General features: G+C 38.5%; 1 protein-coding gene across 2 annotated transcripts in view; it reads left to right on the top strand.

Moving 5' to 3' along the window:
• The window catches only part of SLC25A14 (solute carrier family 25 member 14), a 36,757-nt gene that overhangs the window by 14,845 nt on the left and 8,807 nt on the right, over positions 1-13,105 (top strand). For both annotated transcript variants that reach the window (XM_065900539.1, XM_065900538.1), the window contains exons 8-9: positions 4,380-4,504; positions 5,300-5,435. In XM_065900539.1, coding sequence (XP_065756611.1) covers positions 4,380-4,504; positions 5,300-5,435 — 261 coding nt within the window. The remainder of the gene's footprint in view (positions 1-4,379; positions 4,505-5,299; positions 5,436-13,105) is intronic.

Below are 13,105 nucleotides of genomic sequence, written 5' to 3' on the forward strand. Positions count from 1 at the left end.
TTTAACATTACAAAAGGTAAAAGATATACTATAAAATGTTGAGAAAGTATATAAAAGATAAAAATATCCAGTAGTCCCACTAGCTAGAGATATCACTGTTAACATTTTGTCGTATTATGTTCCAGTCTTCTATCTATACTTTTTAAAATATTTTTGTTCCTGTAACTTTTTTATCGTTTTAATCACTTAGGATTGTAATATTAAATAAGACTACTAGTAGTAGAGAGTAGAATGGGAAATCCATTAATAGACTCTTAAAAGAGAGAGCTTTGCTTTTATTATTTCTTTATAATGTTCCCTAACTACTTACTATAAAAATTTTCAAACATACAGACAAGTTGGAAAAACAGAACAATGAACACCTACATAGCTGGATTAAATGACTCAAAGTTTGGCCCTATTTGCTTTATCTACTTATGTATATACACACATGCACACACATACCCACACACACACACACACACACACACACACACACACACACGTGCACACTCTTTTTTTTTGTTTAAATATCTAATGAGTCTCTCTCTTTCCTTTTTTTCCTAAACTATTTGAAAGGAAGTTGCAGACATCGTTTTACTCCCCTAAGTACTTCATTATGCATCTCCTAAGAATAAGGACATTCTCCTACATAATAACAATACCATTGTCACACCTAAGAAAATAAGTCCCTAATATCTAATACCTAGTCCATATTCAAATTTCCTTTATTGATGAGGTCAGGTCAGTTTTCTTATATAAAATGTTTCCTTGCATTTCCCCTGTATTTCCTGTAAGCTAGAAGTTAGATCTGTTGGCTTGATTAGATGCATGTTAAACATTTCTGGTAAGAGAACTTCATAGATGACACTATTTCATATGCATCACAGCAAGAGACACAAAATGTTAGTTTGTCCCAAAATTGGTGATGCCAAGTTCGTTTACTTGTTAAGATGATCCCTACAAGGTCTTATCATAGTAAAAGATACGTTTTTTTTCCCCCTTTGCAATTAGCAAGTAATTTGTAGGGTAATATTCTAACAACGTGCATATATCCTATTACTTAATGACCTTTCACCAAATGATCTTAGCATCCGTTAATGATCCTTGACGTTTGCTTTTTGATAAAAAGCACTTGGAGGTACACTTTCTTTTCCTCTTCCTTCCTTCCTTCCTTTCTTTCTTTCTTTTGCCACACTGCACGGCATGCGGGATCTTAGTTCCCTGACCAGGGATCGAACCCGCGCCCCTGCAGTGGAAGTGTGGCGTCTTAACCACTGGACTGCCAGGGAAGTTCCAAGGTACACTTTCTTGATTAGTCTAATTTAAAACCAGAAAATGGAACTAACTAGAACTTTTTTCACAAACTAAGGCTAAGGAAAAGACAAAGGCAGAACAATAATTGGAGATTTTGTCAGGGGAACATAGCTACTTTGTTTTTAATTAAAAATAATCTTTTAATTGTGTTAAAATACATATAAAATATCACATTTTTGTACAATCAGTCTCCAGAATTCTTTTCATCCTGCAAAACTGGAACTCTGTACCCATTAAACAACAACTCCGTGTTTCCTCTTCCCTTAGCCCCTGGCCACCAGCCTTTTATTATCTCTCTATGAATTTGATGGTTCTGGGTACCTCATATAAGTGGAATCATACAGTTTGTCTTTTTATTACTGGCTTATTTCTTAGCATAATGTCCTTACTTAGCATAATGTCCTCAAGGTTCATTCATGTTGTCACATGTGTCAGAATTTCCTTTTTAAGGCTGAATAACATTCCATTATATGCGTATACTACATTTTGTTAATCCATTCATACATTAATGGACATTTAGTTTGTTTCTGTATCTTGACTCTTGTGAATAATGCTGCTGTGAACATGGATGTGCAGATACCTCTTCAAGACTGATGTCAATTCTTTTGTGTATATACCCAAAAGTAGGATTGCTGGATTGTATGGTAACTCTATGTTTAATTTTTTGAGGAACTGGACATAGCTACTTTTATGATCCAGGCTACTTACTTCATCCAGGCATGTAAGGAGAAGTGAAGTATATTGTGTTATGTATTCTTTTGACACAGACATGTATTATTTACATATTAAAATATGGGAATCTTTTTTTCATTTCAACAAGGAAATATGTTTACATTTTTCTTCAAACACATGTCTGTATTTTGTTTTCCTGCTTTGATTGTAACATAGGTACTGGAAACATTTCACTTTCACTGGAAACACTTCACTTTCTTCCAAACTCCATTGTAAGAAATAACAACAGGAGTACAGTAATAAAGAGTAACTGGCACTTAGGTCAGAGTTGGACAGACAGTAGAGTAGTGAACTGGAGAGCACTTGCCCTGTTCATTGCTGTCGTACACCACGTGAATCCAGTGTGGCCAAATTTTCTGGGCTTTCAAGAGAAGCTGGAAATTTGCATTCCTGTGTGAAATATCCATTCCTGTGGTTTTGTTTTTGTTTTATGTTGACAGCTAATTCAGCCTTTCAAGAAACACTGTGTAGGCCACACAAAACATGTCTGTGACCTGAATTCAGCCCGTGGGGCCTTACGGTTCACCAAATTAGTCTTCTGAGGCCATCTTCTAACAGAGTTGAGCAGGTGGAAGGATCAGAGAGGAAGGTACTGCTGGGCCAGCCAGCCTGATCAGCAGAATCAAACATCTCCTGATGACAGCACAGCTACATCACTTCCACTTTATAAATGGAGTTTGGGAATTTAGAGATGATTGAACTCTTTAATTATAACAGGTATCACAGAAAGCAGTTGTCCCCCATGGTATATTATTTTCAGTTTTTTAAATGATATTTAAATTTAAACACAATTGTAAAAGTAAAACATTCCTTGTGAAAATTTTTACAAAAATTTGGCATGTGTTTGTATACCTTTTCCCCCAAAGTTAGAATAATACTATAAGTAATTTTATGTCTTACCTTCTTCAGCGTTGTAGGCATTTTCTCATATCATTCATATTCTTCAAAAACAGGACTTTTAATGCTCTGGCAGCCCTATGTTGTAATGTGAGCTGTGATAGGAATACTGTACTAGTGAGTGAAAAGCTGGTAGTGTTATCACAGGAGGACTCATAAGGAGGTACTCCTTTGCCTTGGCCTTCTCCCTGGCTGCATCATACCTTTGCTGTCATCCTAGTGTGTCCTTTCTGCACATCCTAAATTCTGTGAAATAAACTTGAAAGCTCTTTTCTCCCTACTGACTTTTGCTTCCGGGTTTTATTTTTAATAACATCTTTATCGAGATAATTCATATACCATAAAAATTTGCCATCTTAAAGTGTACAATTTAATGTTTTTTGGATATCCACAGACTTGTGCAACCATCACCACTGTCTAAGTTTAGAACATTTTTATCACCACAAAAAGAAACCCCATATCCATTAATGGTCACTTCCCATGACCTCCAACCTTCCCAAACCTAGACAACCACTAATCTAGTTTCTGTCTCTATAGATTTACCAATTCTGGCATTTCATGTAAATGGAATTATACAATATGTGGCATTTATGACTAGCTTCTTTAGTTTAACGTACTGTTTTTAAGTTTCATCTATGTTTTAGCATTTATCAGTACTTCATTTCTTTTTATGGCTGAATAATAATTCCATTGTATGTATATACCACATTTTGTTTATCCCTTCATCAATTAATAAGCATTTGGGTGGTTTGTACTTTTTGGCTATTATGAATAATGCTGTTATGAACATTCATGTACAAGTTTTTGGATAAACATATGTTTATAATTTTCTTGGGTATGTATCTAGATGTGAAATTGCTAGGTCATGTAGTAATTCTATGTTTAACTTTTGAGGAATTGCCAAAGTGTTTATCACAGTGGCTGCCATATATTGTATTCCCACCAGCAGTGTATAAGTGTTTATCTTCTTTGGGGAAATGTCTATTTAGATCTTTTGCCCATTTTTTAATTGGGTTGTTTGTCTTTTTATTGTTGAGTTGTAAGAGTTCTTTATTTTGGATACTAGTCCATGTATAATATATGATATATACTAGTCCAGATATATGATTTGCAAATATTTTCTCCCGTTGTGTGGGTCATCTTTTCACTTTCTTGATGGTATCCTTTGAATCACAAAAATGTTTAATTGTGATAAAGTCCCATTTATCTATTTTTTCTTTCGTTGCTTGTGCTTTGGGTGTCATATCAATGGTTTTATTTTTTAGTACAGTAGGTGAGTTGGAAATTTATAAATGTTCCAGTATTAGCTATTGATTTGAAGGAGTAATAACCCCTATACTTCAGACTTGGATTTTTTCTGTTATTTTTTAATTCCTGACTTACTTTGTTCACTTTTAGACTTATGTCACTACCAGTGTATTTCCTTGGTGTCTCATGTCACTTATATTTTGTAGGGTGTTGTCCCAACTGCTCAGCGGGCTGCCATCGTTGTGGGAGTAGAGCTACCAGTCTATGACATTACGAAGAAGCACTTAATATTGTCAGGGGTGGTGGGAGACACAATCTTAACTCATTTTGTGTAAGTATGCTAGGTTGTACTCATTCCATATATTCAGTACTTTAAGCACAAAAAGCATCTTTCACTGAAGTCCTCAGGTAGAATTGATAATGGGTACATATGGTCTAAATACCTTTTTCTCTCTCATCACCAGAACTTCAAGCCTTCTGATACAGGTACAGAGATTCCAGATGCTATGGGCACTTTGGTACTTGGGGGCAGTGTCTAATACAGTAGCCTATCAGAGGTCTGTAGGATTTGCATTTGTTCATACACAGCCTCTGTATCTAATAAACTCATCTGTTATTTGCTTTGGTTAATTTTGGATCAGAAAGCAAATTTTCTCAATGAGAAACGGAATAAAAGGGTGAAATTTTATAGGGCCTGTGAAACAAAACCACAGTTTTGGGCTGAAGACTGTTGCTAATTTCATCCTACGTTTTCTTCATCTTGAAACTTTTATGATATTTTACTACTCAAATGCATTTGGCGTATGATGCTGTGGTTTGAAAAATTTACATAACTAATAGATGATGCATAATACTTCCTGCTTAGGGAACTTGCTAGACTTATATAAACTGTCCCCTTAAAAAAAAAGGCTATCTGAATTTTGGATTGAAAAGTGAAGGGGACAACTTCTGAATAATGTAAAGATTAGTAAATATTTCCTTTCTTTTTAGATTGTAATGAAAGGGCAAGTGCCAGGTTTTATTTGATGAGTCTGACTCATTGTACATTTATATTTGGACTAATTTCAGTTTAAGCGGGCAGAGGTGGAAGTGGGGCAGTCTGTCTTCTTAAAGTTTTTATCTTTAGTTCCAGCTTTACGTGCGGCTTGGCTGGGGCTCTGGCTTCCAATCCAGTTGATGTGGTTCGAACTCGCATGATGAACCAGAGGGCAATTGTGGGACATGTGGACCTCTACAAGGGCACTTTGGATGGTATTTTAAAGGTACGCACACTGTGAACTTGGATTGTATTTTTAATTTTCTTTGATGTCTCAGACCTTCTTGCAGTCTTTATTCTTAGTTGCTGCATTTCATTCTGAAGGTGGAAGAATCATTATGTCTATTTTTAGTAGCCTCTCAGAGTAATTCCTAGGTAGGAAAGCTGTCCCCTTGGCAATCTGCTGATGCACAGTGGTCCTTAATATTATTATTCCAGTTTGAATGCTTAAGACTGCAGGATACTTTTATCAATAGCACCATGTAGAATTACTGATAGAAAGGACTTAACATTATCCCACATTTGCCCATTTCAAACAAGGCAGAGATGCTATAATAGAAAATCTGGTACTTGGTTTCTGTTCAGCATTGTACTATTGTTCACGGTTTGGCTTTGAAAGTTTCTGCTATGTTATGTTTGTAGGAAGCTGAATATCATACATGTATTATATATTATATAATCATTCATGATAATACTTCTGCAAAAAACAAATTTGGAGCTAAAATATGATATTGTCATATGGTTTCTCAGTTTAGTTAACAACTATTATCAATCAGGCACCATTTTAGTACGTACAGAGAAATTACAGTGTACCACATGTATACAAACAGATAATCAACACATCTTGTCAAGTGGTAAACTCAGGGGTCTATGGGAGGAAATTTTAGTCCAATTTGGAAATTTGGGATAGGTTTCCTGTAGATGGAGGCATCTAAAATAATAGTAACTCACATCTGTTCAGTGCTTTACTGTGTATCGGGGACTGTCCTAATGAGACTTACATGTATTCATTCATTTAATTCTCACCATTACAGCATACTGAAGTGCTAAGAGATTAAGTGCTAACCTGCCCAAGGTTTCACAGCTAGTAAGTGGGAGAGCTGGGATTTCAACTTAGACCATTGGCTTCAACCCAACATTCTTCACACCGTGGTGCCTTCCTCATGTTGGTGGGTGAGGGTTAGTTAGGTTATAAAGGATATTGAATGCTATGCTGAGATGCTTGGACTTATTCTTTTACTTGATGAGGAGCTATTGAAAGATTTTAATCAGGTCAGATTTACATTTTAAATAGATCAAGCTGGCTTTGTGGAGACAGTTGTTCTCAATCTTAGATGCACACTGCAATCACCTGGGGAACATTCACAGCTTCTGCACCCACCTTAAACCAATGACCTCAGAACGCCTGGGGTGGGAGCCAGGTTATCAGTATTTTGAAAACTCCTCAGGTGATTGCAGTGTTCGCCCAAGGTTGAAAACCATTAATCTAAGGGGATAAGCCTGGAACAGTGGTTCTTAAAACTTTAACATGCATCTGAACTGCCTGGAAGGCTTGTTAATATGCAGGTGGCTGGGCCTCATCACCAGATTCTGATTCAATAAGTTTGGAGAAGAACCTGGGAATTTGCATTTCTAACCAGTTCCCAGGCAGTACTGATGCTGCTAGTCTGGGACCACACTTTGAGAACCACTGACCTAGAGAAGGGAAACTGATTAGAAGGCTCTTATAGTAGTCTGAGCAAGAGATGATGAGAGCCTGAACTTGAGCATGAATAGTGAGGATAGAGTTGAGAATAATTTAGTTGATAAAGTCAACAGGATTTTGTTGACTTGATGTGGAGAGGTGTGGGAGAAAGAAGATGTCAAAGATAACTTCCCAGTTTTTGGCCTTGGTGACCATGTAGTGACATTCATTGACAGAGGCATTACAGGAAGAGGAGCAGGTTTTGTGGGAGACATCACAGTTTTGGATATTTTGAGGAACACCCAGTAAATATATTTGGATATCTTAGTCTTAACTTGGGGGAGAGTTCAGGGGTGTAGATAAGAACCTGGGGAAGCAGTAGTGTACAGGTGTTACATAACTGGAGGGGGAGGCCAAGGAGAGCAGGTAGAGGAGTTCACAGCTTTTTTGCTTTCCTAGCACACTGGAGTATTATAAAACTCCTTCCATTCATTAACAGTGATTCACAGAAGCAGTGATTCTCATACCCTGGGGAGTAGAGTTTGGCAAAAGACCCCCTTTCTATTTCTGACATGCTCACCCTTCCACTTGACAGTCACTGGTATAGAGAGAAGTGGGGCCAAGGAAAGAACTCTGGGGAAATACCAACTTTAAGGGCTTGGCAGACGAGGAACCCAGGAGAGACACCAAAAGGTAACACTTCAGGGAATTCCCTGGCGGTCTAGTGGTTAGGACTCTGTGCTTTCACTGCTGAGGGTGCGGGTTCAGTCCACTGTTGGGGAACTAAAATCCCACAAGCCATGTGGTGCGGCCAAAAAAAAAAAAAGAGAGAAGAAAAAAAGATAACAGTTCAGAAGATACGAGGAAACTTACAAGCGAGTAGTGTCACAGAAGCCAAGGGAGTAATGAGCTTCAAGAAGGTATGAGCAGTTATTTAATGCTAAATGGAATAGAGAGATCCAGTATAAGGGCTGCAAAGTGTCTGCTGGATTTAATATTTTCTAGAGGAGGTTTGCTGGATTGGTGTTTGTAAAAGTCAGATTGCTGTGCATTGAAGAGTGTGTTTAATCATTCATTCATTCATTACAAAAATGTTTGTGCCTTCTGTGCTAGGTACTGTTCTAGGTTGGTGAACAAATAAGCCCTGGCCTTCATGACATTTTAATTCTAATAGGAAGAGACAGATAAACACATAGGAAGTGAGGATGAGTAGACAAGTATAAAATACTCTTTCAAGGTTGGCTAAGAGGAGATAGAGGGTATAGTAATATAGTAATAGCATTTATTGAATGCTTATTATGTACCACACACTAGAGTATATCCTTTAACTCTCAGCAACCCTATAGAGTGGATAATATCTTTGCCATTTTATATAGGAGAGAACTCAGGTTCAGAGTAGCTAAGTATTTACCCAAGATTATACACCTAATAAGTGGCAGATCTGAGATTTAAATCAGGGTTTGTTTGATTCCAGAATTTATACTTGTAACCACTGTACTGTATGATATTGTCAGAAACATATTTTCATGTTGACAGTAACCTTTAAGTACTTATATTTACTCACTCATTCACTTACTTGCTATTAAAATTCTTTAAAACAACTTTGCTCTTTATTGTCATCATACTTTTTTATTTTATCTATAAGAGTGCCATAACACTTTGGTGAATGGAATTATGCATTCATCTCTGATGTAGAAATGAGCAGCTGCAAATCTCATCCTGTTACCTCTATATTAAAACCCTTGAATGGCTTCTCTTTGATGCAAGGTCCATATGACTTGACCCCTTTTTACCTCTACAGCCTTATCTTTGCTACCTTTATTCTGTATTCCAGACATACTGAACAAGTTCTAGTACTAGACTTTTCTTTCATTCCCAAGTTTTCACCCATGCCATATACTTTGTTAGACGGTTAGCTTCTACTCATTCTTCAGATTGCATTATTTTTTCATAAAGGCCTTCCCTGACCATTAAACTGTGTATGTGTAAGTAGTTTTATATATTTGCTCTGTCATAGCATTTAATATATTTTAAAAAACATTTTTTTAACATCTTTATTGGGGTATAATTGCTTTACAATGGTGTGTTAGTTTCTGCTTTATAACAAAGTGAATCAGTTATAGATAAACATATGTTCCCATATCTCTTCCCTCTTGCGTCTCCCTCCCTCCCACCCTCCCTATCCCACCCCTCCAGGCGGTCACAAAGCACCGAGCTGATCTCCCTGTGCTATGCGGCTGCTTCCCACTAGCTATCTACCTTACGTTTGGTAGTGTATATATGTCCATGCCTCTCTCTCGCTTTGTCACAGCTCACCCTTCCCCCTCCCCATATCCTCAAGCCCGTTCTCTAGTAGGTCTGTGTCTTTATTCCTGTCTTACCTCTAGGTTCTTCATGACATTTTTTTTCTTAAATTCCATATATATGTGTTAGCATACGGTATTTGTCTTTCTCTTTCTGACTTACTTCACTCTGTATGATAGACTCTAGGTCTATCCACCTCATTACAAATAGCTCAATTTCATTTCTTTTTATGGCTGAGTAATATTCCATTGTATATATGTGCCACATCTTCTTTATCCATTCATCCGATGATGGGCACTTAGGTTTGTTTCCATGCCCTGGCTATTGTAAATAGAGCTGCAGTGAACATTTTGGTACATGACTCTTTTTGAATTAAAAAAACATCTTTTTTGATGTTTTTTTAACTTCATAGAATTCATAAAATTCACCTATTCAGAGTGAATAGGCTTTTGGTATATTCACGGATATGTGCAACCATCATCACCACAGTCAATTTTAGAACACTTTCATGACCTCAAAAAGAAACCCTGTGCCCTTTAGCTATTACCTCCCTATCTTCCCAGCCCTAAGAAACTACTAATGTACTTTTATCTCTGTGGATTTGCCTGTTCTGGATATCTTATATAAATGGAACCATACAATATGTGAGCTTTTTTTTTTTTTTTTTTGCGTTACATGGGCCTCTCACTGTTGTGGCCTCTCCCGTTGCGGAGCACAGGCTCCAGACGCGCAGGCTTAGCGGCCATGGCTCACAGGCCCAGCCGCTTCGCAGTATGCGGCATCCCCCCGGACCGGAGCATGAATCTGTGTCCCCTGCATTGGCAGGTGGACTCTCAACCACTGCGCCACCAGGGAAGCCCTATGTGAGCTTTTTGACTGGCTCATTTCACTTATCATAATGTTTCAAGGTTCATCCATGCTGTAGCATGTATCAGTACAGGCATACCTCAGAGGTATGCTTCCAGACCACCGCAATAAAGCAAATGTCACAATAAAGCGAGTCACATGAACTTTTTGGGTTCCCAGTACATGTAAAAATTATGTTTACGCTATACAGTAGTCTATGAAGTGTGCAATGGTATTGTCTTAAAAAAAACAATGTACATACCTTGATTTGCTAAAAAATGTTAACCATCATCTGAGCCTTCAGTGAGTCATTTCTTTGCAATAGTAACATCAAAGATTACAGATCACCATAACAAATATAACATAATGAAAAAGTTTGAAATATGACGAGAATTACCAAAAGTGACAGAGAGATACAAAATGAGCAAGTGCTGTTGGAAAAATGGTGCTGATAGACTTGCTCCATGCAGGGTTGCCACAAACCTTCAATTTGTTAAAAATCCACTCTCTGCAAAGTGTAGTAAAGTGAAGTGCAATAAAATGAGGTATGCCTGTACTTTGTTCCTTTTTATGGTTGGGTGATGTTCTGTGGTATGGCTGTATCACATTTGTTACATTTTATTGTATAGTTGACCCTTGAGCAACATGAGTTTGAACTGCATGGGTCCATTTATTTTTTTTTTATTTTTATTTTTTTGCGGTATGCGGGCCTCTCACTGTTGTGGCCTCTCCCGTTGTGGAGCACAGGCTCCGGATGCGCAGGCTCAGTGGCCATGGCTCACGGGCCCAGCCGCTCCGTGGCATGTGGGATCCTCCCGGACCGGGGCACAAACCCGTGTCCACTGCATCGGCAGGCGGACTCTCAACCACTGCACCACCAGGGAAGCCCTGCATGGGTCCATTTATATGCAGATTTTTTTCAAGAGTAAATACTTTGGTACTGCACAACCTGTGGTTGGTTGACTCTGTGGATGTAGGGGGCTGAAAATAAGTTATATGAGGACTTTTGACTGCATGGAGGGTCGGTGCCCCTAAACACCTGCATTGTTCAAGAGTCAATTGTAATTGCTTTTAATGGCTGTCTGCCCAGTAGACTCTAAGTTCCGTGAAGGCAGGGCCATATGCATCTTGTTTATCACTTTATCCACAGCAAATTATTCGTTGAATAAATGTATAACTTCATGAAGTAGCCTCTTGTCTCTGTGTATCTACAGAAGTTCTTGCTTGTTTTCACTCAACTGCCTCAAGCCAAAAAGTGTGCATCCCAGTTCTAATGTTTGGAAGACGTTAGTCCCTGTTTTGGAGCTCTACAAGGATTCATATGGCTCATGAGAGTGTTAGAGGCTGTGTGTGTATGTGTGTGTGTAAAAGTTTGTGTGTTCATTTACTCCACAAATATTTATTCAGATATTTAGTGGAGACTTTACTGTGCCAGACAGTGTTACGTGGTGGGATAGGATGGTGAAGAAGACCAACATGGTTCCTGCTTTTCTGGACATTACATTCTAGTTGAGGGAGACAGACAATAAACACACAGATAATAAACAGTGTAATTTCATTATTCCAAATCTTTTTTTGGTCACGCTGTGCAGCATGCGGAATCTTAGTTCCCCAACCAGGGATAAAATCCGTGCCCCCTACATTGGGAGTGCGGAGTCGTAACCACTGGACCACCAGGGAAGTCCAGTAAACGGTATAACTTCAGATGGAAGTAAATACTATGAAGAAACTAACACAGCATAATGAGATAGTGACTTGGTGATAGTGGTGGGGAACTACTTCAGCTAGGATGGCCAGGGAAAGGCTGTGAGGAGGTGACATTTGAGCAGGGGTCTGAATGATGAGAAGAAGGTGGCCACCAGAAGATCTGAGGGAAAAGCATTTCAGAAAGAGGGAGTGGGTACAACGGCCCTGAGTTGGGAATGAGTTGGACATGTTCAAGGGTTAAAAACAAGGCTGGTATGGCTGCATGTGATCAATGAAGGAAAAAGTAGTAGGAAATGACACTGGAGAGAGAGACAGGGGCTAAATCATGTAGGTCATTAAAGAAAATTTGCAGTTAGAATGAAATCCACCAGGAAATCACCAGGAAAGTGACTATCCGATTTATAATTTTAAAAGATTGCTTTGGGGCTTCCCTGGTGGCGCAGTGGTTGAGAGTCCGCCTGCCGATGCAGGAGACACGGGTTCGTGCCCCGGTCCGGGAGGATCCCACATGCCGCGGAGTGGCTGGGCCCATGAGCCATGGCCGCTGAGCCTGCGCGTCTGGAGCCTGTGCTCCGCAATGAGAGAGGCCGCAACAGTAAGAGGCCCGTGTACCACAAAAAAAAAAAAAAACAAGATTGCTTTGGCTTCTCGGTGGAGATTGTAGACCAGTTCTAGGTGAGAGGTGATGGGGTTGGGTTGTATCTCTCAGGTGCCTTATCTTAGCAGTCTATGATTCTAGGTTATCTGTATCCAGGATTTATTTTGGTTGATTTTCACAATTTTCCAACATCAATTTTGGTCTGAGACCTATAACATTTGCTGATGATCCATTGGGGCAAGCATATTACCACCATGTTTCCATAAATAGTGCCCTTATTATGTTACTATTTGCTTTAAAAATGATTAATAAGGATAATCATATTGAGTGTTCTTAATCTATAGCTTGGGGTAAGGGATATTTAGAAGTCTGCATTCTCATATTGTTGCCTTATCCAAATATATTCATTTTTTAGTATAGTGGTAGGTTTCACTTCACCAGTGGGAAGGCAAAATAACAATTTTTTCAATATAGAATACAATGCCAAACACAGAGCAGTTACTTAATAGATAGTTATGCATTAAACAGGAACTGTTTCTGTTGGTGGAATTCAATACACATCATCAATTTATGACCTTTGGTATGCATTATTTGTCATTTAATTCTTTTGTTTTTGAAATTTATTTTTTTATACAGCAGGTTCTTATTAATCATCAATTTTATACACATCAGTGTATACATGTCAATCCCAATCGCCCAATTCATCACACCACCCCCACCACCCCCCGCCACTTTCCCCGCTTGGTGTCCATACGTT

This window comes from Phocoena phocoena, chromosome X, assembly GCF_963924675.1.
Source record: "Phocoena phocoena chromosome X, mPhoPho1.1, whole genome shotgun sequence".
NCBI lineage: Eukaryota > Metazoa > Chordata > Mammalia > Artiodactyla > Phocoenidae > Phocoena > Phocoena phocoena.